This window comes from Melospiza georgiana, chromosome 10, assembly GCF_028018845.1.
Source record: "Melospiza georgiana isolate bMelGeo1 chromosome 10, bMelGeo1.pri, whole genome shotgun sequence".
NCBI classification, from domain to species: Eukaryota; Metazoa; Chordata; class Aves; order Passeriformes; family Passerellidae; genus Melospiza; species Melospiza georgiana.
Window position 1 is genome coordinate 8856504 of NC_080439.1, and position 25710 is coordinate 8882213.

General features: G+C 39.8%; 2 protein-coding genes across 6 annotated transcripts; both read left to right on the forward strand.

Moving 5' to 3' along the window:
- The first annotated feature begins 12 nt into the window (after window positions 1-12).
- On the forward strand, window positions 13-17685 carry LOC131087395 (cytochrome P450 2J6-like). Of its 4 annotated transcripts, XM_058031030.1 has the most exons (13): window positions 13-102; window positions 1187-1219; window positions 1987-2056; window positions 5350-5463; window positions 6846-7008; window positions 8529-8678; window positions 9268-9428; window positions 10150-10326; window positions 11066-11207; window positions 12427-12614; window positions 13043-13184; window positions 14364-14580; window positions 17473-17555. In XM_058031030.1, exons 4-12 carry the CDS (start codon window positions 5359-5361, stop codon window positions 14540-14542), a joined length of 1407 nt encoding a protein of 468 aa, XP_057887013.1. In that variant the 5' UTR covers window positions 13-102; window positions 1187-1219; window positions 1987-2056; window positions 5350-5358; the 3' UTR covers window positions 14543-14580; window positions 17473-17555. The 4 variants fall into 4 exon arrangements, with proteins under 4 accessions (XP_057887013.1, XP_057887012.1, XP_057887009.1 ...); XM_058031029.1 differs by lacking the exons at window positions 13-102; window positions 1187-1219; window positions 1987-2056; window positions 17473-17555 and adding an exon at window positions 17619-17685 and having other exon boundaries at window positions 2174-5463; XM_058031026.1 differs by lacking the exons at window positions 13-102; window positions 1187-1219; window positions 1987-2056 and having other exon boundaries at window positions 2174-5463.
- Window positions 17482-25710, forward strand: LOC131087391 (cytochrome P450 2J2-like). Of its 2 annotated transcripts, XM_058031021.1 has the most exons (9): window positions 17482-17734; window positions 19314-19476; window positions 19837-19986; window positions 20789-20949; window positions 22383-22559; window positions 22724-22865; window positions 24225-24412; window positions 24634-24775; window positions 25291-25710. In XM_058031021.1, exons 1-9 carry the CDS (start codon window positions 17564-17566, stop codon window positions 25467-25469), a joined length of 1473 nt encoding a protein of 490 aa, XP_057887004.1. In that variant the 5' UTR covers window positions 17482-17563; the 3' UTR covers window positions 25470-25710. The 2 variants fall into 2 exon arrangements, with proteins under 2 accessions (XP_057887004.1, XP_057887005.1); XM_058031022.1 differs by lacking the exons at window positions 17482-17734; window positions 19314-19476 and having other exon boundaries at window positions 19918-19986; window positions 20773-20949.

Sequence of the window (25710 nt, forward strand, 5' to 3'; positions counted from 1 at the left end):
CACGTGTTCTATTAAATCTACAGAAAAGAACAAAGAAATAGAAGAAACAGGAAAAACTCTTAATCCTTACTGATTTGTGAATCCCATAAGTTTACCAGAGAGGTTTGTACTAGTGTGTAGCAAACTTTAACTTGAGACTTACTTTTCATACTTACTGATATATTACACAGTATTTTTCAACACTTTGTTCAAGAACCTAACTAATGTTATCTTCAAGACTAAATAAGAGATTAAGGAAAGCCATACAACTGTACAAGTTGTCTATTTCAATGTTTTATCATAATTTCTCTGAGCGGGAAAAAAATTCTTGCTGAATTTTTAGTCTGCACTTTTCAGCTCAAAACATTTCTACAAAATCAAGGTTATTGATTGGAATCAATGTATGTTATGATCCTGAAATATAAAGGTTTAATGCTATCCATGGGCTTCTTAAGAACTGAATTAAGCTTCAAGAAACTGAGTGTGACAGGCATGGACATTCACTTCAGTTAGTTTTCTAATGAGCTCTTTTTTTGTGTGTGTGTGGGGGTTAGTGGTAAATACAATCTTTCATGATTCAGTCTTGAAAAATGTGTAGATGACAACTGGTCTTTTTTTCTGGGGTGGATTGTAATAACTTCAGGTTCCAACAGGAAACACAGGGGCAGTTTCACAGGGCAGCAGTGACATTGCAGCATTTTCTTGCCTTACATTCCTGAGCAGCCACCTCTCGACTTCTCTGTGCAGTTCCATGCAACACTTCTGCTTTAGTGTGCTGCATGTGCAGATGCTTTTGCAAGAAGTGTGGAAGTGGAGCAGCCAGCAGAGGCCAAGGACCATGACTGTGTGCATCTGTTATCTGTTTGTTTAGGTTTTTTGGGCAGAGAAATGGAAATGGAAAAATTTTCAGCAGCATGGTTCTATGAATCTTACAATTGAAGAGTTAAATGGACAAAAAACAGACAGAAGCAATTTGAATTTCAGTAATTTTATTTTTTTTCAGTTCCTGACAGTTCCATATGTATATCAAAAATTGCAGTGTTACTGAGTTATGATATTGAGCAGTTATTTAGCCACCCATTTTTTTCAGATTTTGCTGCTATTTGAGACTTTAAAATGAGTTACTTGATGAAGCTATCTAACTAACTTCGCTTGCTGCTTGTGTGCATCAGGACTTCATTTCTTCATTTGTTTTATTTCTTCCCAGTTCATCCAGCTGGTCCTGTCTGGTTAAAAGGAAGTGAGTGCTGTCCTATTTCTTATTTGTGCACAGAATCACTTGTCAAGTTTGCAAGTTTTGCAACAGTTAAGGACCCCTGAAAGCTCTTGATGCTCTCATGCCCATCAGTGGGGATATGATTTGTACACTTAAAATTACCAGAATCAAGATGAGTTAAGCCATGAAGTTGCCTATTAATAACAGTGACTATGATGCAACTTAAGAAAACACAAAGAAAGAAAATGGCTTCATGTAAGAGAAATCTGGGTCCAGCTGAATAAGTCTGCCCATCAGGAGTGTTACTCTGAGTCTGACCCTTTGAACACTGTGGGCAGTTTTCCTGCTGCTAGGTGAGAGCTGTAGGCAAACTGAAATACACTGAGGCAAAGTTATTTCACAGAAGTTTGGGCTGAAGTTCACAAGGAGAGAAAAAGCAAGGAAGCTGTTTCAATACTGTGTATTTTTATATTTTCAGTACGTGTGAGTAGTAGCTGTTCACATAAATCTTACTCGATCTCCTCTGACACAAATACTATTGCAAGAGCTGCATCTCCACTTAAGATGACAGATATTAAGTTGGATTGCTTTGAGCAGATGAGGAAATCTGCTTTTGTAATGAAGGTTTCAGGCCACAGGAGTGGGAAGCAGAGAAGAACATCATTAGGATGGTGTGAAGCAAAGGATAAATGTGCATACTGGGGGTGGAAAGGGCTCCTGGCACACCTCTGCCTAGAGCGTGTGTCATCTGCTCTGACAGAAAACTAGGGCTTGCTTTTTGTCTGTTGCAGGGACAGATGTATTAGAAAACACAGCCTGGTGTTCTTGCTGCCTGGCCTGGCCTCAAGCTAAACAGCACAGGTATTGCTAAGGTGTTTTTGGGATTTGTTTGTGGGTTTGTTTTTTGTTGTTGTTTTGTTGTTGTTCTTCCCCCCCCCCCCCCCCCCCCCCACCTTCCAGTGGAGACACTAATTTGGATTTGTCAGCTTAGCTGTCTCTTCCTCCCCTGCACTCCCTGATCTTTCAAGAACTTTGTAATAGGAGCTAGGAGCTGTTAATTGGCTGAAGGCGTCAGAATTTCTCTGAGGGAGAGGAGTTGTTACATTGGCACTCTGTGTCCAGGTAAACACTGAGAGAGGGAGAATGTGGCTTACAGCACAGCTGGAGTGAGCACAAGACTGGGAAATGTGAGCAAAAGAAATTCCCATTCTGTGTTCAGTTCAGGAAAAGAGAACTTTACTGACATGCACTGTAAATAAAGTATATGGGGTTTTGCCTCCTGCTGTCATCTGTTTTGTTGGGACTTGAAGATTGATGAGTTTTTAGTTTGCATAGACAAAGTACTGGAATGGGACTTCAAATTCTGTTCCTAGATTTGTTCATAGCTTGTCTGTGACTCTCATGAACTTGCTTTATCTCTCTGGATCTAATCAACCCTGATGTTCACTTTTTGAAGGAGCTTGAAGGTTGACTAATGAAAGTCAAGTTGTAGATGGCAGGTACGATTGTTTCTGTTCTGTTCTTTCCCTATATTTTTTCCCTACTCCTCTGCTCTAAAACCTTCATTAGAAAAAAGGGTTTTCTGAGCTGTCTAAACACCTTCCGTCTCTGCCAAGGAGCCCTTGTGACAGTATTTGTTAGATAATAATGAGTAAGGCTTGCATGGAGGGGTGCTATTCACAAATAATGAAGCTATTGGAGCAAGGAAAACTGATTTTCCCCAAAACAACTTGTAGAAAGCTTCTCTGTAAACATCTGCCTCTACCTGCTTGATCTCACAATTACTTTATTTGTATTTTAGTCCTTAATTCATGCACTTAAGTCCTGCAATTCACACACATTGATGGAGTTAATTTAAATTCTATCACTCTGCATTACAATGAATTGTAGCATCTATCACTTTCTCTTCCTGCTAGTAATACAGAGTCATCCCAGTCATCTCAAAATAGAACCAGTTGGTATATCTAATCTTACAGACATTTACCAACTTTTTGGCATCACTGGCATGCAGTGAGAGCAGAATAGAAAAAGCATGAGCTCTAGCTATTAGAAAGGAAAGCAACTGCTGTAAAAATTCCTCTTTTTGTTTTCCCATTGTTTTCATTGTCGTTTGTTCTGTTTGGGCTGTTTGGTTGTTCAGTTTTGCCTGTTTTGGTGTTGTAATGCAGTGCTATTTAGGTGAAAGCAATGCAGACCTTGCACCAGTGCTGTGGTGCTTTATGTCCTGATGGTGTGGGAGCTACCAAGGCCTGGTGCCCTTTCAGTCTCCCTGGTTTGTGAATTGCTGTGTAATCTTGGCAGCATTCTGCAGTCAGCTGCAGAAGAGCTGAACAGAGACAAGAATTTCATAGATGAACCATAGCACATACCCTTTTCTCACTGAAGTGTCAGGAAGAAATAATTAATGTTGTACAGACAGTTTTCCTTCTGGCATTTCCTAATGTTTGAGTATTTGCAGCCTCAGCATTCTTTTTGACAATTTTCCAGAGCAGTATCTATTAGCCCAGATGCTAATGCACTTGGAATGTCAGCTGTGGACAGAACAGAAAATTTGAGCTAAGATTTGTTCAGATGAATTTGCCAGGGATAGAGGTTTAGAGGCAGCCTAGGACCAACTCTTTCTTTCCTGGAGGACAGTATGGTTATTGCAAATATATTTGATATATATTGCAACTGATTCCTGAGCACTGGGAGAAATTTCTGGAGTCCAACCCAGATTAGTTACTGTGTAAGGAAGGATTTTTTTCTCCAGGGTAGTGTTCTTGCCCTTGTCAACAGTGGTTGACATAGGTGCCTTGAATGCTACTGAAGAACTTAGATGAGTTGAATAAAACATGAAAAGATCTTTCAAAACATGCCTGATGTCCTTTCTGCCAGCTGCTAAGTGACACCAGTGGATTATGCAAATGGAGTTGTGAGAATAAATTGAAGTTTTTTTAGACAGCAAATCTTGAGACAGAATGACAGCCTGCAGGGACATTTCTGCTGTGAGAGGAGCAACAGCCCCAGAGAAAGCACAGGCAAGACAGTGGGGGTGTGGTGAAAACAGCAATTAAGATCAGTAATTGCCTTCTTGTGTTCTTTCTGCAGGGCTATGTATATTTTTGGGCAAGCAGTCAGCACACATGGAGTTCTTTGTCTTCTGCAGCCTTTGCAGGTGTTTAGATTCACCCTGTCTGATGGAATTAAAGGCACTCCTTAGAGGAGCACTGCACAGCCCCATCCCTATAATGTCTGTTGTTCTTCATAAGGCAGCTTGGTACCAACATCCCAAACAGCCTATTCCACTAGCTGTACTCTAGAAATCTTCTAAGAACTGCTCCTCTTTGTAGCGATTTTTTTTTGTGTTGAGGAGATCTTTGCATGTGCTGCTTCAGGTGCTGTGGATTAAAAATAGAACAAAGAATTACAGGCTCTGGAATTAATTCTGCTGAGCAGGGGTCCTGCTACTGAGATAAGGCAGAAACTAATTCATAAAGCCTCATATGGGACAAGAACTCAGCCCCAAAATGGAGTTTACTGTGAGGTCTGTTACACTTTTTGCCAATAGCACTAGTTATGTTTGATTCTTCACTGTGCTATTTGCAGTTCATCTGTATTGTTTACTGTGAAAACTCAAATTGCAACCCTTCATTGCTCTTGGTTCCCAAGTCTGCATCTCCACCCACTGTTGTACAAGGCTACTGGTTGCTTCCTTTTACCTCTGCCCCAAGAAGGCTACCTGATGAGTATTCCTGCCCTCATCTGACAGCTGCAGCTTTGTACCTGAGTTCTTGACGTGCATGGAGTCAGTATTTTGAGTGACACGTTCCTCAAACTGATTGCTCAAAGGGATGTTTCTGGCTGAGGTTCCCACCTTCTCTGACCCAGCCTCTGCTGGATCTTAAAATAATGGTATCAATTAGCATATTGCAGCCTAGCGATGTATTAAATAACACTCAAGAATGGAAATAATCCTCATTTTCTTGGATTGAGAAGAGTGGTAGGAAAGAAGGGAGGTGAAAATTCAGAAATCTTCAATGTGACAGGGAAGAGTTCAGAAGAACAATTTCAACAGACATATTTGTAGCAATTTTATAATACGAGTTTGGAAGTGTGAAATGATGATAAGTGTAATTCTCATATCTCTGGTTTTGTTTCTTCTGAGTGCACAGTTCCTGAATATGCAATGGAAGAGTCGTGGATTTCCTCCTGGACCAACCCCATTTCCCATCATTGGAAGCATCTGGTGGATAAACTTTAGAGCTGATCATCAGAGCCTGAAAAAGGTACGTATCAGATGTGAAGTAAAGAGCTATTGAGGCAAAACCTGGAAAAAATGGTGATGGTTGTTGATAGCCTGATGTGGTAACAGGGAGAACCCTGAGAGAAGGTGATTTGTGGAAGTGAAGTACCTAAACAAGTTAAGGCAAAAATCCTGCAGACAGTTTAATTCATATGAAACCCTAATCATTTCATATGAAAGTCTCATTCTTATATGTGTGCTACTTAAACAGAACTGAACATAGTAATTTTGCCGCAGAAAATACTTCTATTTATTTGGCCTTGAAAGAAAAAAAATTATTCTCAGATTTCCCATTATAGGCATATAATGAAAATAATTTTAAACTAGGTGTCTTAAATTCAGAGGTGTCTTGAACCAGAATATCTTCTGCTCTCATGGAATGGAAACAAGATTGTATCCCATATGCAGCCAAATCCTTTCATCTATTGTTTCTCTGAAGTCCAGTCTGGGATGTACTCTTTGCAGATAAACTAAATATGTAAATAATGGTGAAAAGAAATAATTGATGGGAAGAATGAGCTCCATGCTAAGCCTGCTAATACAGATTCTTTCAGTTTTCAACATCCTCCACTGAGCCAAAATATCACAAAAGAACCCAATGTGTTAATATATTTTTTCAAATTGCTGCCTTTCCTTATGTGCTAAGTGCAACTTGCAGGTCAGAGGGTGGCTGGCTGCACCTGAAGGGAGCTTAATGAGCATGATGCTAAAATTTTCTGATGAGTACATGTTAATGACTGTGAGAGGACAGATCTGTACTGGTTCTTGGTCTAGCATCAAGGACTTTGTCCTTGCAGATTACCCACAGCATTGCCTGAGAGCAGTCCCATCAGTACCCAGACATGGGATCTATGCTTAGATGCCTCAGCTGACAGTATTTCAGTACAAGATGGGAAGAGTTCTTGCCATTGAAACGTGAAATCTGCAGTTCTTAGAACTCTAGAAGGGGAGTTACATCTAGAATTCATAATTTCAAGAAATTCTGGTTGTTGTCTGAGTCAATGAAATATGGAGTTGAAAAATGTAACCAAGAATGGGCAGGTGGAGTTTCATAGGAAACCTTGTACAGATCCATAAACAGTCAAGGGCATTTACCCTATGGTTGTTATTGCAAAGGTAACCCAGGCCAAGTTCTAGAAAAGACCATTTATTCTTTCATTGCTTACATTTCTGTGGGTGTTGTGTTCCCAGAGAGAGCCCAGACCCTTTCTGTGGAAAGAACCCCTGCCACAAAACACAGCCACTGTCCCTTTTCACCTGCTGAACCCCTGAGCAACATTGTGCTGAAGACAGCAGCCCATCGTGTGTGCATGTTCTTTGATGTTTCTCCCATGGGGTTTTTTTGGGCACTGATTTTACCTGCAGCTGGCAAAAACCTATGGCAACATCTGCACCCTGTGGTTGGGTCACAGACCTATGATGGTGCTCTATGGGTTCCAAGCTGTGAAGAATGGTCTCACCAACAACTCGGAGGATGTTTCAGGGCGACTGCAGACCTACATTTTCAACAAACTGGCAGATGGAAAGGGTAAGATGTTCGTGTCTCTGAAAGGACTTCACCCTTGACTTTCTTTGTTTCCTCTTGTGTTTTTCTTACTGAAAAACCCTTAGTTCCCGACTGACTTTTCCTGTCTGCTCAAGGTGAATCACATAATTCTGAAGCATCATCCTAAGTGGTTTCCAAATCCCACTGTCACACATGTATTTCAGAATCTTATCAGAGCAGCATGGGCAACATTCTTAGTGTTGTCTGCGTGCCCTGATTTCAAATAATCCTGAGCCTGTAGCCTCCTTTGCAAGCTGAGACTCAAGTAAATCTTTATGCTCCCAGTTGATTGTTTACAGCAAAGCCTGCTGTAAAAAAAGCATATACAGAACTTTGATCTAGACTTGCTCCGAAGTACAAAGTCACAGGAAGGTCAGTGGAGCTTTAAATTTATTAACCAGAGTGTTCAAAGTGTTGTATTGTGTTATCACAAACACTGCTGAATCACAGTGGAGAGAGAATAAAGATACTGATATGTTTAAAACAGAAATAATTTAACTTGTTTCCATCAGCCTCTTATCCAGAGAATGTACAGCAGATGCCTTTACCCTCAGTCAGGATTTGTTTTATGTGAGCTACTGTCTGGAAAGCTTTAATTTGTAATACTAGCTAATGTAAGTAGAGAAAAACCACTTTAAGGTATAGAGATGGTTAAGTCTGGGGCCATTTCAGTCCATTTGGAAGGATCTGTATTGCCATTTTTTATCAGGGTGCTGTGGAGAAAAGTAGCTGTGTTGTGATGTGTGCCCTAAAACTCGCAATTTGTAGCAGGGATAGCTTTAACCAACAGCTGCAGCTCAGCTGCAAGTTTGTGACTGCATCACAAATACAACCTGCCTGTCCCTGGTTCCCAGGACAGCAGAAGGAATAGGGGAGAGTTATTCCTGTCTGTAGTGAAGCAGCTGTCTCAGGGAGTAAGCTGGCTTTCCCAGGGGGAGGTGTAGGCTAGACTTGTGGAGGGAATTTCCCCACCAAGCAGATTAAATGGTTCATGCTGGATGGTCTCTGCTAGAACACAGATTCACAGCAGAGCAGCCTGGGATTCCTTTCTGTACCACAGGAACTCTTGATCTTAAGGAGCTGTTTGCAGATTGGCTAAAGCCTATTTTTCCTTCTCATTTTGGCTGGGTGGTTCTTGCCCTGGCTTCATTGTCTTTCCAGAAGGGACCTTTCCAGGATGAGAACTCAATATTTGGTATAAAGATCCTGGTAGAACAGGATCCCTCAAAGACCTGAGACAGATGCTTCAGAAAAAAATAGGACTAGGCTTGGAAGGCAGGTGTGTGAGTCCAGAGGTCCAAGTGGGTTATTTCTGCAGCGATGGTAATGTCTTATCCAAGGTGTTTTCTCTGCCTCTAACAACATTCAATTCAAAGAACACTGCCCTGATGTGTCCCTCCTCTTTGAGCGACAGCATGATGAGAAGATGACTCTTACTGTGTTTATCATCTACAATTTTATGAACTTTATTATGACATAAAATTCATTCTTGATGGCTAAAGGTATCTTGGTCTCAAATGGTCTCATCTGGAAACAACAGAGACATTTTGGATTTGGAACTCTCCGAAAACTGGGAATGGGGAATAAAGGAATGGAGCGTGGGATCCAAACCGAGGCCCGTTACCTGGTGGAGTTCTTCAGAGACAAGGAGGGTATGGCATTGACACAGTGCTTGGGGGCACACAGAGTACAGACTGCTTGACTCTAAGGGTTAGCACTACTTTTGTTACTGAATAGAACAGACTTGGAGCACACCTTAGATTTGCAGATTTAGGATAAGTTGCTAAAAAACTGCAGACCACACATTCTGTGGCATTTGCTAACAGATGGAAAAAGAAACATGAAGGAATACAGCAGGGAAACCTCTGAAATTTCCAAAATATGGAAATTTCTTTGCTTATTTATTTTTTTGACAAAAAACCCCTCAGAACCCTTGAGATTATTGGACCTCAGCATTTTGTATTTTGGGATCAACACCCAAGATTAAGATTAAAAAAGAAAGCACAAAGAAAGCAAATATAAAAAAAAAACTAGACCAAGAGTTAAAGATTTGAGGCTTTCCTGTCCTCATTTTGGAGTGAGGTTTATCTTTTGTTACATTTCCTATTGAGTTTTGGGTGTTTGAGTAACAGTATAAATATCATAGAGGACATCTATTACAAAATGTCACTGTAACCTTGTTCTCCCAATAGCAAAGGAAGAGGAAGTGCTTTTGAGATGAATGTTTTTCCCTGTCTGCAGGAGAAGCTGTGGACCCTTCCTTCCCCATTGTCCATGCTGTCTCCAATGTGATTTGTGCTGTGGTTTTTGGACATCGTTTCTCTCTGGAGGATAAAACCTTCCACCAGCTGATTGAAGCCTTCGATTATATAGTGGCTTTTGGGAACAGCCGCTTTTATTATGTGAGAGTATTACTTATTAGAATATTAATAACATGCAACTTATTTGATAATTTGGCTCATTATTTATTGCAATATAATTAAATCAGTATGTATATTATTAAAGTACTGCATTATTGAATACTGACAAATACTCTGACTGTGAATATGAACTGGACCTGCAGTGCTTTGGGTTTGACATGATTCAGTTATGAATATTGTATTAATAATCTTTAGTAGAATGTCTTAGCAAAGGTAATATGCTTGGGATAATGACCTTTTCTGTAATGGAAATACCAGTATTGTTAAGGTGAAAAGATGATACTCTGTCTAAGAATGAAAGAGAATGTTGGTTTGGGGTTTTTAGTGGGTTCTTTTTTTTTGTTGTTTGTTTGGTTTTTTTTCCCAGTGCTAAGGTGATGGACATAAATATTTATTAACATTGGACTTATTAATATTGATATGTCTATCTGCAAAAGTAGATTATTTTGTTGGTGAATTAACAGGGCAAATAAAAATGGAGTTATCTAGTAAGGATGGGAAAAAATCTAGGGTGGAAACTGTGCTGTCCCTAATTTGTGATTTTAATGTGTGTTTATGTACTAAACATTTTTTTCATGCCACAGGATTTTTCTCAGAGAAATTCATTCAGCAGTTTAGCACCAAAAATGTCCATGCTCTCTCTCTAGCACGAGGCTTCTCTACAGTGTCACTAACTGCTTCTGTGCTGAATTCTTGCTCATAGATGTGTGAAATGTTCCCGTGGTTTGCAGAGCACCTCCCAGGACCTCTAAAGAAAGCAAGATTTTCCCGGGATTTTGTTTGTTCCTTTGTGAGGCAGGAAATCAAGAGCCACAGGGAAAAAGGCAGAAGAGATGAACCAGAAGATTTTATTGACTTTTACCTGAAGCAGTTAGAGAAAGTGAGTGATTAATGCTGTACATGATACAGATCCAACCATAATGGGTTCCCTGCTGTTGTCTACCCACAACAACATTACTGCAGAGCTCTGCAAGAACAGCTTAAAAACTCTGCTGTCAAACTCAAAATATGAACTTTGAATAGTTAGTTCAAGAACTTCTTCTAGAAGTACAAATTATTTACATTGGTTTGTTATCATATTTTGGAATCCTTAGTGAGGGCTAGGCAGTAGGGAGGACCGTGAAAAGGTGCAGATATTTAGATGGCTGCCGAATTCTGATTCTTGCTTTGCATTATTTTTGTGCTTAGTAGTGCTGTATGAGTATCATGACAATCTTAAAATGTTGTCAGCCTCTGCTCTGAAAAAAAGTGCAAATCTTTAAAAGGATAACATTATATATTAGAAAGATTCCTGAAATCAGCAAATGTTCTGGAAGTGGTATGGCTGGGATAAAACTACCTAGAAATGTGTTTTTCTGCTGTGGAAGTTAACAGAAATCAACATGCCTCTTTACAAGGTAGCATAACAGGACTTATACACCTGACACATTCAACAGCACCTGTAGTGTAAAAGTATCCCTGTACTCATTTGAGTAAAGTCTTTGCCTATATCTGTGTTCTGCTCAAGTATCTGTGTTTGTCCTCTAGAAATCTTGTTCCTTTAGATACAGTGATAATTGTCTGTCTCAGTGCTATTACACAGCTATACTCCATTTTACCTTTCTCACTGACACTTGTAGACTAAAAATGTCCCCAATTCTACGTTTGATGAAGACAACATGCTGCAGTCTGTTTTTGATCTTTTCCTGGGTGGCTCAGAGACCACAGCCACCACTCTGCGCTGGGCTCTGCTCTATATGTTGGTTTACCCTGACATCCAAGGTAAGTAGCACACAACAAGCATGGATATGATTAAGTAGAGCCATTTTTTTTTTTTTTTTTGGCTAAGATCAAGGTTTTATTAAGATCAAGCTTAAATCCTGTTGATTTTTGTCAGACTCTTTCAGCACTGTAAGCATGTAATGGAAGATACCGGCTGAAAACACACAAGGTGGAATAAGAGTTTGGGTTAGGGCAAAGTGAAGCTTTTCTGGCATCCAGCATGTGTAATAAGGTTATATTATTTGAGTTCATTAACTGAGACATCAGTCAAATTTCTGTAAAATAGATATATTTATTCTAATGCATGGGAGTGTTAAACAGAGAAGGAGGACAAAAAAATGATCCAGAAATTCTGGACAACATCACAGTTGTGACCTAGTTTCAAAATTTTTGGGTGATTTGGTAGAGGGTTTTCAGAGGTGAACTACTAAGCCAAGTACATGTTCTTGACTCAGGCTGAGGGCTAGAAATTCTTTTCATGCTTGTGGTGCTAGAATGCTTGAAGAACAGAGCCTTGTGCACACACATGCACTTCAAATTCTGATAAATTATAAAGAAAAAAATTCCTCTTAGCCTAAGTTTTAAGTATGAAATCTGAACCCATCTGAGACTGTATAAGGTGTGTTAGTAAAGCTTAGATAGCAGCCCAAAGAGATTAATACTTGGTGATGGTAGATCATATTTAGTAACATGATCCTATTTCAGTTCTCAGCATTGCAGTTGTGTCAGCTTGATGTGGTGGCTTGCTTGCAACACTCTCATTAGTGTGCTGTGAGTCTGTATTTAACTGGAGTAAAATCAACAATTCAGCTTAATTGTATTGATGTCATAATAAGGTCTTGTTATAGTTTTCTCCCCCTCCTTTAAATATAATGCTCCATAAATCTGTTGGGCTTGTGGAAAGAGGGTCTGAACATAAAACCTATCAACTAGAAAACAGAGTGTAGTAAAATCATAACTAGCTGGGTATGATTTCTACAAATCATACATTTATACAAATGCATTTGTATAAATGTATGATTTGTGTAAGTTTATATTAATATAAATGCATTACATATATACATTTATACAAATGCATTTAAACTTCAGGATATGGTAAGTATAAATTATTTGTATATTGTAATTTTTTCTATCACGACTATACTCCAAAAAGGAAATGAAAGCTGTTTCATCCAAAACAGTGTTCTTACTTCTATAATGGATGTTTTAATTTTTTTAGACAAAGTCCAGAAAGAGCTGGATGCTGTTCTGAGTCCCTCCCATCTCATCTGCTACGAGGATCGGAAGAAGCTGCCGTACACAAATGCTGTGGTTCATGAGATCCTCCGCTTCAGCAGCATTGTTTTAATCACAATTCCCAGAGAAGCTGTGAAGGATACCACTGTGCTGGGGTATCATGTTCCAAAGGTACAGATATCCCTTCTATTCCAACCAGATATCCCTTCTATTCCAACGTGATCTTTGGCCACCAGTAAAGGTTTACCATTAAACCCTTTCCCCTCCAGCTGAGGACAGAAAGATCATTTAATTAGATTTAGGATGTGGTACTAAAGAACTGCAGATTACACATTCTATGGCATGTGCTAACAGACTGGAAAAAAAAGACATGAAGGAATACAGGGAAATCCCTGAACCCAAAATACTGAAGTTTCTTTGCTTATTTATTTTTTGACAAAAACCCCTCAGAACACTTGAGATTATTGTTTTCCCCCCAATTATGTAATCTTTCATTTCTTATGCCCTTCCATGTGCACAATTATAGCTGGAATTTGTTTGTGTCCTTTTATTCTTTATGCATGAGAGACAGAGCTGTGCCAACTGCCTCTTCCTTTCAGGGCACTCTAATCATGGCAAATGTAGACTCAGCTCTTTTTGACCCTGACTATTGGGAGACACCTCACCAGTTCAACCCTGGCCATTTCTTGGACAAGGGTGGAAATTTTGTGACCCGAGAGGCCTTCTTGGCCTTCTCAGCAGGTGAGTGCACTGAGAACTGAGCCCAGGTGTGTGGGTTAGATGAAGCTGTGTTATTTTCATTGTGGAGAAGGCCAGAGGGGAGTGTAACCCCAAACTGCAGGAGCACATAGTTTTCCCAGCCCAGAAAAATGTTTGACTGCAAAAATAAGTTGTTTGCCAATTGTATAAACACTTGATCCTAGATTTTTGTGAAAATGCAGAGAAGATGAGTAAGGTCCCAGGATTCCCAATCACTTAGGAACTTGAGTCCTTACACTGTTGCCTTGGTTCTCCTCTGTGTATGCTGGGTTATGCCATTACAGTGGATATTCTGTGGCAGGCTGCTGTGCTGGAGCTCATTTATTTTGTATAAATAATTCAATATTCATCAGTGCCGAGAGATGAATGGGAGATCCAGAAGCTGGATCAAATACATCCAGAAGTCTATGTCTTTCCTGTGGAGTTTCTAGAATCACTCTTCCACTAGTGTGTGAGTTTATAGAAGCTTAAATAAACAAAAGCTCTCAGGGATCATGCCAGGAGGGAATAGCCTGGTTGTCAGAGCTGTCAGCTGAGATGGGAAAATGTCAGGCTCAGGTTTCTGGTCTAAATTGGACAGAAGAGGAATTGGTTTCTCACTTCCGAATTGAATGACCTGACCACTGCATTTCAGAGTTTGTCACTGTCTGTGTCTGAGAATTATATCCTGGACAGAGTTAATTGATAAATTGGGAAGAGATTTTTCTTTAGCATGTTGTTTTCACTGACACCATTATGTAGGAGAATGTTTCATCAGGTGTAGAGTGTCCTCTGTCTTCTGATTTTTCACTGTTATTAGGGAAGATAAGTCAGCCTGTACTAAGCAGAAGCCATGAAGGAACCTAAATGTGCTTTCTTGTTCGTATTTGGAATCAAAGGACTGAAATCCCTTTCATAAAACTAGGGAGTCCTATATATTAGGAAGCAAGAATGAAACTTCTGAGAAGCATCTCTGGTATCTTTTCCATAATCTGGGCAGATCCTTCAAAGATGAATTGCAGACATCTCAGTTGTAAGTCCAGTTCAATCTGAGAGGAAATTGTCAGATTCAGCAAAGCTCTTTGTTCCTTGATGAGCAATGCTCCTGAGAAAAGCTGGGAAACAGGTGCTGGTTGCAGACCTTGGTGAGGACTGACTTGTGTTTCCATTCACCCCTTGCAGGTCACCGTGCTTGTCCGGGAGAGACAATGGCCAAGATGGAGCTTTTCATCATGTTCTGCAGCCTGCTGCAGAAATTCAAGTTCACTCTACCAGAAGGAGTTAAGGAAATCAACACAGACTTTGTCTTTGGGAGCACCATGAAACCCCATCCCTACAAGCTCTGTGCAGTTCTGCGCTAGGTTGGTCAGTATTAGAGATTTAAGAAGCACAGACACAGGTTTGGTAGTGTGCTGGTATTTGTGCAGCTTTATGGTTCTCATTTTTAGCTCAAATTCAGTACAAATCTCTCCTTGTGTTATATGTCTTAGAAGCCAGGCCTAAAAAATACTCTGCTTTTCCTGTGTCTGGAAAGTGTCTGTACTGCATTTTTTTCCCTGCTGTGTTACAAATAAAATAAATGTAGACAATTATTGCTCTGTCTAGTCTTACTCGAAACTCAGCAGAGTCTTCCTGGAGGGAGGAGGAGCATCAGAGCCAGGCTCTGAGCAGCCTTCCCCTACATTCTCAAATCCAGAATGGTCTGTGGGAATGCTGTTACCATAGGTGGTGGCTCTGGGCATTGCCAGAGCCCCCAGGTGTGGTTGCATGGGAACTCAAGGCTGTGGAGGGGCATCTCAACTTGCTGGGAGCAGCTTTGTCTATTTGGCCAAGGGCCATGGGCAGATGAGTAAAAGAGAGACAACAGTGCAACTCTTCATTTGGTTGTGAGGCTTGTGACTCAGGCCAAGAGCAAAGGCAAAGCCCTCCTATTGCCTGCTGGAAATTGCAGAGGGAAGCCCCACTGCTGGTGGAATGCAGTGGGTGGAAACAGATGAGGACCAGTGGGCTGGCCTGAAAATTTTTTTTTTTTTTTGACATATACTCTTGTGCAGTTGAGAGGCATTTTGTGAAGGTGGGAGTCCTCTCACATGCCAGTGTTTGTAATGACAAAGATGTACAGCAGATTAGGCTGGCCATGTCTCTTCATTGATGCCCAAAGCCCAGTTCAGGGGGCAGCTTGTAGTCTTTGCAGTCTTGAGTAGCAAAGCTTGTTGGCTGCAAAGGAGGGGCAGGGCAGGAGACATTGATGTGGTGTTCCCCAAAAGCTGTGGGAGAATCAAAGCTCTTGAGGGTTTTCTGTGAACAGAGAGGCAGCTGCACACAAGCAGCCTTCTGACAGCTGAGCTGAGCCTGCTGAGTCCCAATGCACACTGAGGGAAGAGCTGTGCAAGGTGCAGCTGGCAGGAGCAGTGCCCAAGCAGGGCTAGTGGATGGCAAGTGTCAGTAGCCACTCTCACTGTGAGACTGGCCTTGTTACCCACCCAAAAAGATTTAAAACCCAAGGTCAGAGTGAGGGTTACTGTTGCTCTACCAGCTTCCTTTCTTGAATAAAAGACTTTACAATTTTTATTATCACAAGCATGCTTCAAGGACTAGTTGGCATTGCCCTATTTATCCATTGTGTCATGGGCTGAAAGGATGGGGCAGAAGAGAATGGGCCAGCAGCTCTCCTGGCAAGAGTGAGAGGAGGAGGATTCACTTGTTAGAGGGATACCTTTCTGTTCTTCTGAGCTGTCAGACAGCTCTAACCCCTGCTTCCCTGGGCATTCAATTCTCTTCATGGAAGCTGTGGCAAATACAGCTTACAAAACCTTATCAGGCTTCTCTCTTCCCAGTCTTCCAGCACCATCTTGTGTGAGGAGACAAGCAATTTGTATTCCCTTGACATCTCTCCCAAAGACTTGGCAAAGCTGTTTGGCAGCTGCCTTCCTACATGCAGGCAGTTCATGTCTAGGCTGAGAGGTGCAGTCACCAGAATGTGGCTAATGTGTTTGGGAAAGTCAGAGTGAGCCTGGAGAGTCAGGGGAGATGCAGGGCAGCCATCCAGGACTGTACACGGGCTGGATGGGGCTGCAAGTGGGCAGGGTAGGAAAGCCTTGGGTCTGTGAGTCTCCTCCCAGAAACACCTTGGAAAATACTAAACTCAGAGTTGGGAGCAGTTTGAGATAGAGAAAATGCAACACCAGTGAAGGAACAAAAAGTCCCAAAAGTGGTTTCAAAATGGATAATTGAGTTTTTCAGGTTGATCCTAGCTCTCAGTTAGATCGGTGGCCAGCAAGATGGGTAAATGTTATTTTTCTGCCCTGTTTCTGGAGTAAACCAATGTCCTTCACACCTCAAAACTTTTATTTCTAGCTGTGCCAGTTCTGTAAGTTTGGTACATGAGCAGCAGGGCCATCTAGGTGACTTCCCAGAGTGTTACATGCTGCTGTCCAAGTCGGAGCCAAGTCTAAGCTAATGCTGTTCCTGTGCAAGTGCCAAATCTGTGTTGATCCCGTTCAAATGCCACCCTTTGCAGAGCTGGAGTTACTCAGTTGCGTAAGAGCACTTGTGAAAGAAGTTCTCAGAGACAGCTGTATGTCATTTTTGTTCCTGCTGCAGGCAATCCACAGGGATTAGTCACAGGCAGGGGGAGGGATGAAGAAATTTTGCTTTGTGCTTGGTCAAGGAGACTGCAGCCCCACTCCCCTGTGCAGCTGGGCAGGGAGTGGGAGGACACTTGGGTATTATGTCATTATCAGCAACAAACTCCTGTTAACCAATGATCAGTTGGAGTCTTTTATGGTCTGTGTGTGTCCTAGGCACAAAATTAAAAGGTAGAGCCACCCCCCAAACACCTTTCAATATAAACTGTGAGGAAAAATATTAACGGAATAGCAGAGAATATGAGAATCAAGATTGTGAGGTGAGTTAAGTAGCGGAGCACATGGTTGGTGCATATGATGGTGACTGATGAGCCTGAACTTTTCAGTAACCCACTGCCCTTGGGTGTGCAGCCAGCCCTCAGGAAATTTTTTTATTTCTCATTCTTGCCAGAGGTTTTTTATGAAACCAGGACCGTGGGCAGAGATTTTTGTCACATCAGGAGTCATGGCACAAGGAGGTGTATAATTAACCTACATTTTGTGTCCCTTGAAGAGGCAATGATTGACAGACTTGTAGCTGCAACATAATGACGTTATATATGCTTACAAATAAGAACACTTAATTCTCTGGGGTGGGGAAGTAAAAGTGATAAACAGGGAAAGAGATGAGTCATAGGAGCATCAAGTGTTTTTTCTCTTTTCAGGGAGGTACCCCAAAAGCAAGATAAACTGATCTCTCCTCTGTCTACACAGCACTTGTAGAGAGACAACGCAGCTGTGTAAATCAGAAGTAAAATGTTAACAGTGAGTGAGGTGCTGGTATTTTTTGTGCTGTCTCTGCTATTAATAGAGTTTCTGAAATTGCAATGGATGCGAAGACATCTTCCTCCTGGGCCAACTCCATATCCCTTCTTTGGAAATCTGCTGCAGATGAACTTCAAAATTCATCATGAGCATCTTAAAAAAGTATGTATTGTTTGGCAATGTATTAATGAACTCATAACTGATTGAAAAGTAACTGTGTTTAACATAGTTTTGTTTTGAATGCTAGGGAGGAATTTTTTCTAAATTGCATAAATGTGGAAATAGGTGGAGATTATTAAAATATATGTTTCTTTGTGTGAAAATTTGCACTTACTATGATATATATATATATATATGTATATATAAAACCATATGTGCATATGAACAAAACCATAATGATGATAATAGTCCTGTCTTACACATAGGAAGAAGCTGTATTTTAAAGTAGACTCGCTAATTCTGTGCAGTCTTTTGGATGTCTGTATTTTGACTGTTGTTGCACTGGCATTTTCTAAGTATGCCATACTTAGAAACAGCTGCTGAGGTTATGTTTGTTTTCAGTATAGAAAGATTGATTTTTTTATATATATTTATTCAATGGATTTTTTGAAAAATCTTAGAATCAATTGTTTTCTGACATACCATTTGGTCAGGTTTTCACAAGAGATTTCAGTCTGCTTTGCAAGACTGAGCTTTTAAATGGCTAAAATAATTCATAGTATGCTCAAACCCTTTCCAGTTGTAATATGCAGCACTTCTAAAGTTTGTATCCCGTTCTTTTATAGTTCTTATACACCTATACTAAATATTTAACATTTAAATGTGTAAGTAATAGCACCTCACTCGTCCTCTTCATTCTCAGCCTTCCCTTTCCCTCGTTTTCCATGTCCTGCCAGCCCTGTCCTCCTGAGCTGCATATTTCAAGGCAAAGTGTTATTATTCCATAATATAAAATAGTAGCTAGTGCCTGTCTGCTGTGTTTTCTTCTATTTCTGACATCCCAGACACGAAGACTAGTACTGGTCCTCCCAAGGTTTCAAAAGCCATGAACTGGTCCTTACAAGAATGAAATTAAACACAAATGTGCAAGTGCAAGCACATATATTTTTGCTCACTGTGCATAAGTATTCCCTCTTGTTTGCTCCCAGGAAGCAAAATTGTGTAATCCTCTTGTCCTGCATTTCTTGGGATGTCTTGGCAACACACCACTCTTTCCAGCCTATTCTGCTACTTTTCTAGTTCCTGATTCAGCACCAGAAGGACTGTCCTGCCCACTGCAGGGATGCCTGCACACATGGCAGCTGAAGACAAGGCTGTCACAGCTGAGCTGGAAGGGAAAGGGGCATTCCTGCATTACTCAGCTCCTCGACTGCTTTTGCTACACTTGACACACAAAGGGGAATCTGTAGATGGCTCACATCAAATTCATGAGCTACTGCTGTCTTGTAGCAAGTGGTGAGGATGGAAGAGTTCATCTACAATGAGTTTGAACTGTAAGACATAATAAATGACATCACAGACTTTGGCAGTGTTGGGTGACATTTTAGAAACATCATGATCTTTAATAAATAAGATTGTAAACCTGACTTAAATATATTGTATGTGAGAATATACCTGATGCTCTGTTCTCAAAGTCAGTCACTCTTAGGGCATCTGCCCAGGGAGAAGATCTGGTTCATTTTGTTTGATTTAAAAGTACCAGTTCTCACTCCTGTTACTCTAATTCTGCCTTGTTCTACAGATGGCCAAAATTCATGGCAATATCTTCACCTTATGGCTTTCAAACACTCCTGCAGTTGTCTTGCAAGGGTTTCAGGCAGTGAAGGAAGGTCTGACTGCCCATGCTGAAGATGTTGCTGGAAGGCCTGAAGAGAGAATCTTTCAATTTCTAACACGTGGAAAAGGTAATTTTTATTCTCAGAAATTCTTTTAATGTGTTGCGTTCTATCCCTAGTTTTGAATACTAATTTAGAGCCTCAAAGTCCTTAATTTACATCAGGAAAAAGCTTCTATTTTCACAAGTTTTTTAAAACAATTCTATTCTGTATTCTGTCAGAACAATAATGACAGCATAGAATTAATGTAAGAGCTTCTATGCAGAAGATAAATGGCTAAAATACAAAAAGAAAGAAAAGAAGAATGTCGTCAGACTGCTGTAAAAAATTTGAAAAAATTAGAAGAAAAGAGAAGCTTCTTGAATGCATCAACCTTACCAATCCATCAATTTATAAAGCATTGACAGCATTAGTTCATTATGATTCTAGGTGTTTTGTTCTCTAATGGTCATCTCTGGAAGCAGCAGAGGCGTTTTGGAATGGCAACAATGAGGAAGATGGGATTAGGGAAAAAAGAGAAGGATTATCTACTGCAAGAGGAGGCTGCTGTCTTGGTGGAATACTTACAGAAAACAAATGGTATGTGAGGTGGGCAGGGCAGTCTGTGCAGTGGGAGAATGGGGCACTGTAACTTCTGAAACTGATAACAAAAATGGATTCAAAGTGTATATGCAGAGTTGAGTCTCAAAAGTCTGTATATGCAACCTGCAGGAGATACTTGTGGAAGTGTGAAACCCCACAGCAAGATCACAGAATTAGATTCCTGTCTTGTTTTATATATATATATATATATATATACACACACACACTTGTTCCTATCAGTGTTATTACTTCTGAGTCAGTTCTATGTTACTTATGGCAACAGCATCAGGGTAACAGCAAACAGTAAAAAAAATCAGTGTCACAGTGCCTCCTATTCCTGTGTAGAAAAAAAAAGCATAACATATGCAAAGCTTTGACCAAGGATGCACAAGGTATGTTGAAATATTCTAATACAAAATTATCTGATCAAAAATAGAAGGTGGTTCTCTTCTCAACTCATCTATATATTTAATGTCTCAGCTGTTTTGTACCCTGGTTATTGCCAAATGTGAGATCTGCTGATGCCAAGGTTTGATGATATCTGGGTATTTTTATAATTAATACTACTAATTCCATTCCCACTAGCAGTGGAACGGAATTTCCTTTTTTTCAACCAACACTGTTTTTCAGATGTCTGAAGTTACTTTTTTACTCAGGCCTCTTACCAATAAATTACAATTTGCCATTCAGTGATCTGATTAATGTCAGAAGTGTTGATGAAATTTTATCAGCTCTCCTGTCAGTGGGCAAAGCAGGAACAGTAAGTGTTAATGGTGAATGCAGTCCCTTGTGTTTACAGGAAAACCTCTGGACCCCACTATGCCTGTTGTTCATATGGTCGCAAATGTCATTTGTTCAATGATGTTTGGACATCGTTTCTCCAGAGATGATGAGAATTTTCACCGCCTGATTGAGTCCTTTGACTACCTGGCAGCATTTTTGAACAGTGTCTCCTTTTATGTGAGGAAAATCAGTTTTGTTTGTTTGTTTGCTCTCTATAGATAGTGCAAAAAGGCAACTTGCTTGTTACAAAAGTAACAAAAATAAATAATACCAGACCACCTAGAATTTCTGGCGAGCACTTCAGAACTTCAAGATGGCTAGTTCAAAACTTGTTTCAATTGTTTATGCTTCATCTTAACACAGAATTTTCCTGTGTATGGGGGACAGGGATGAAAATGCAAAGATTTGTTACATGGCTGAGAGATCTACACAGGACTTTCTTTTAAAAAGTGCTACCTGCACAACTCCAGAGTTTGAAGCTATATCTGAAATCAGTAGTAAAATATGGGTTAAACTATCTGAAAAGCTCAGAAATAAGCTTATCTTAATTTCTGTCTAGCAAGCTACCTTTCTTCTCTCTATTATATGACACGGCTATCAAAAATGTCAAGAATAAATAGGTTTTTACTGTTTTCTCTACTGTCAGCTAACCTCATAGAAACTGGAGTAGAGCAACTGTTTTGTGCAAAGGTAACATGGCATGAAATTGATGAATGGTAGCTTTTCCCTACAGTTTTTGACAGCAACACCTGCACCACATCTGCACATCCTTACAAGAATACAGTGACATTGCAAGTCCCACTCCTTTAGCTGCTGGATGATATCTGTCTCCATTCAGGGCACAAACTCCCAATTCCACATCTGGTCCACTGGAGAGAAAAATTCTCTCTTGCTCCTGTATGTGCATCTGTGAGTGCAGCTGGCAAAGCAGCGGAACAGGTGGCCTCAGACTGGGGCAGTTTTGTTATGAATCATTTAGGAAGGGGAACCACAGTACTGTGTATAGTCAAAAAGTGAATTTACCCATGCACAAGGCAGCTGCTTCTGCAGAACTTGTTGGAACTCATCCAGTTCTGTGTCTTGTATGATTTCCACAATCTCTGACTAACTGGAAGCTGCTGTAAGTAAGGTCCTAGAGGATTTAAGGACTATTTTGATACTTTGGCTAGATAAGCTAAAATAAAATTCCTTACTAGTAACTATCCCAGCAGATGCTAGTGAAATGATTCCTAAGCTACCCTTCTAATCAGGGTGGACACAGGTTCAGCTATTTCCAAACTGCTCTCAGTAGGTATTTGTATAAGTTGTTTTTAAAACAAGGCATGCTCTCTCTATATATACAAATAAATAAATAAATAAAACTTTATACTATAAAACTGAGAGAAATTTTAATTTTGCTCCAGGGAAAAATAGAATTAAGAAAGGCTTTAATCTTTAATGCATTATGGAATAGGCACTATCCCTTCAATCTAATTCTAATGCTAATTCAATCATCAGTCTTTCACTTGCTTTTTCCACTACCCAGAAGCCTGTATTAGGATTCAAATTTAGTTTGCTAAATGCCACACAGTTATATGTAATATCACATATCTAAAATATCTCTTTTACAGATGTATGAGTTGTCTCCCTGGCTTGCTGGTCTCTTTCTGCCATCAGTTAAAAAGATGAAGTCCTGCAGAGAGTTTTTGGATGCTCTGTTTGTAAAGGAACTTGAAAGTCTCAAAGGAAAAAGAAACCTTGATGAAAATCGACATTTTATTGATTACTATTTGGATGAGATAGATAAAGTGAGTACTTCTGAACTTCTCTCACACTTCGCTAACCACAAGGGATTTTAAGCGTTTCGTTGATTATAATGATGTCTAATAGAAATTTAGAAGTGCATGATTTCTCCAGGTGGTTTAATTCTTCTTTTGTGTGCCATAACTTTCGTTTCAATTTGTATCTGCAGACTAAAGGAGATCCTGATGCAACTTTTGATGAAGAAAACTTGATCCAGGTTGTTGCTGACCTCTTTGTAGCAGGCATAGAAACTACAGTCACCACTTTACTGTGGGCATTGCTCTATATGGTGATTTATCCTGACATTCAAGGTGAGCACATCCAAAGAGGTCTGCAACTCTAGCAATGAAACAAGTTCAAATAGTGGTCGTGCCTGTTCAAAGAAAAGTAGAGGAACTAATTATTGAAGTAAGAATCAGGTGAACTGCATTAATTTGTTTCTTGCTGTATCCTTTCTAACATTCAAGCTAATAATTCCAGCTTGCTTTTTTTTTTTTTTTTTTTTCTTTTAACAGATCTAAACAGAATACAGGGTGTGATTAATTTAATCAGCTGCAGGAATTTAGTCTCAGATAAGATAAATTGCGCCATTACCCCTCCACAGACAGTAATGATTACATTTCCACTAAGGAGTCATTAGGTCATCCTTTTAAATCCCTGACTCCTACTCTTTGATTTGCTCTTGGCCTCTTGCAGCAGAAATAACCTAAATACAGTGTGGGGTTGCTAATATTGGGGTGAGTAGCTTGAAAATGTGTGCTGTTAATAATGATATTCACAGAAGAAAGTTACAGGTTGGCAGAGTAAAATGACTGAGAAAAGAGCTAGAGTGTATGGGATAGAACGGATTAGAAGGTACAAAATTCACTTTAAAGGCCTTATATTTGACAGTTTAAGCTGAGTACCAGTCACAGCAGAAGCCTGGCAAATAGAAAATGTGGAAGTGTTAAGGAGAAAGGATGTCCCATTTTGTTACCTTCAAAAGACTTGAAACTGGGTTGCACATACTGAATTTTCACATAATTTTTCATCTTCTCAGGATATATTATTCTTAAGTTTTGTGGGGGTAATTCTAATTGCAATGATAGAGTCTCTAGTGTTAAAAAATTAATCAGAAAATACCATTTCAGCTCAGATTGTAAGTAAAAAAAAGAAGTCCTTGGGAAAAACTAATTTGTAGAAGTGCTTCCCAAGGCAAGTAATTACAGAATAGCAGTTAGGAATCTGTAGATGACAAGCAAAATCTATGTGCTTCTTAATGAAGAACAATCCTTGATCAATTACTGAATGGTTCCCCTGACACACGATTAATATTTTTTCCAGTTGACTCCCTGCCTGTAGAAATAAATATTAATAAAAGTCTTTTCATAAATTACCTTAGAGCAGTAAATGTAACAGGAACCCACATATTATTATAGAATGACCTCATCCACTATCTTATTTTAAAAGTATATATGCAACCTATAAACAAACTTTATGTCAAATTTTTTCAGGTCATCTGTATGGGAATTTGAAGACATTATTTTTTTATAAAGTATCTTTTTCATCTAGCTGGATGCCATTCTGTCTGCAAAAAGCAACAGGAAAAATTATGACTACAGAGTTTATAGATTGTTTGCTGTATATTTAAATATTAAATATATTTAATATTGCTGAATATTCCTCCTTAGAGAAAGTCCAGAAGGAGCTGGATGCTGTTGTGGGTTGTTCCCATGCGTTTTGCTATGAGGACAGGAAAAGGTTGCCCTACACAAATGCTGTAATTCATGAGATCCAGAGATACAGTAACATACTCTTAATTGCACTGCCCAGAATGAGTGTGAAGGACACAGAGCTGCTGGGATATCGCATTCCAAAGGTACAAATGTGCTGCATGTTTGAATCAATTTGATCTTTGGTCCATTAGATGATTTTAGAACGGGATTTGAGTTTTTTCCTGACTCGGAGCATGAACTCTTATTCTAGTGCCTCTAAGGTTTGACTGCCCCTGTGGATGGCCTTTCACAAGGCTTTGTCCTACATATCAGTAGACTCTACAGTCACAGTTTTTTGTTGAAGCCACTGCTTCTTTTTTTTCAGAACACAGTAGTTTTAGCAAATATTGACTCTGTTCTGGCTGATCCTGGAAAATGGGAGACACCCGATCAGTTCAACCCAGGCCACTTTCTGGATAAAGATGGAAACTTTGTAAACAGAGAAGCATTCTTACCATTTGCTATAGGTAAGTGCACTGAACAGGGATTTATTTACTCCTTGTGGTAACAACTTCAGATCCATTCACTCCTCAAAATAACTGGGAAGGCACCTACAAATGGGTATATACAAACTGTTTTAAATATCTCCAAGAAGAGAGAAGTCCAGTTGTTTGTGGAAAAGATGAGAAGAGAAAGAATGACACACAGAAAAGTCTTTCTTGGAAGACAGATCCAGTTTCTCTTTAAAAAGAGATTCAGCTATCAAAGCAGTAGCAGAAAAATGTATGGTGCTGGGAAGACTGTAAATGTGAACTATGCCACCCTGCTGACAGTTTCTATAATGTCTTACTGCCTGCTGTAAATGTAGATCGAAACTTTTTGGGGAAATACAAACAGCCTTTCAGCTATGAATCATTAAATGACAAACTTAAGAGAAAAGGATAAAATCTGCAGTAAACAAGCAAAGAAAATCCCAGGTAGTTTAGAAAGGGAGGTGTGATAGAAATCCTTTGGCTGAAGTGCCTTTTCTGTTTCTTCACAGGGCACCGTGTGTGCATGGGGGAGCTGTTGGCAAGGATGGAGCTCTTTATTGTCTTTTCCACCTTGCTACAAGCATTCACATTCACCCTGCCAGAAGGAGTGAAGGAAGTCAACACCAAGTTTGTTTTTGGGAGCACAATGAAGCCTCCTCCCTACCAGCTCTGTGCCATTCCTCGATAGGAAATGGCAGATTCAGGGAAGAGTCACTCTGTAAAACTGCTTCTTTGTGAATTCCTTCTTGCATGTCCTAAGACTTTTGCTTTCCTCTTCATTTGGTTAATCACTACCCTGAAAGATTCTTGACAGACAGTTGCATCCTGAGCATCATAATTATAAAGGGTTGATATTTTGTTCTTTTTTTTTTTTTCTGTTTGGAAAATATTGGTAAATTGTGTAACAAATAAAGGCATTAAGGGAAGAA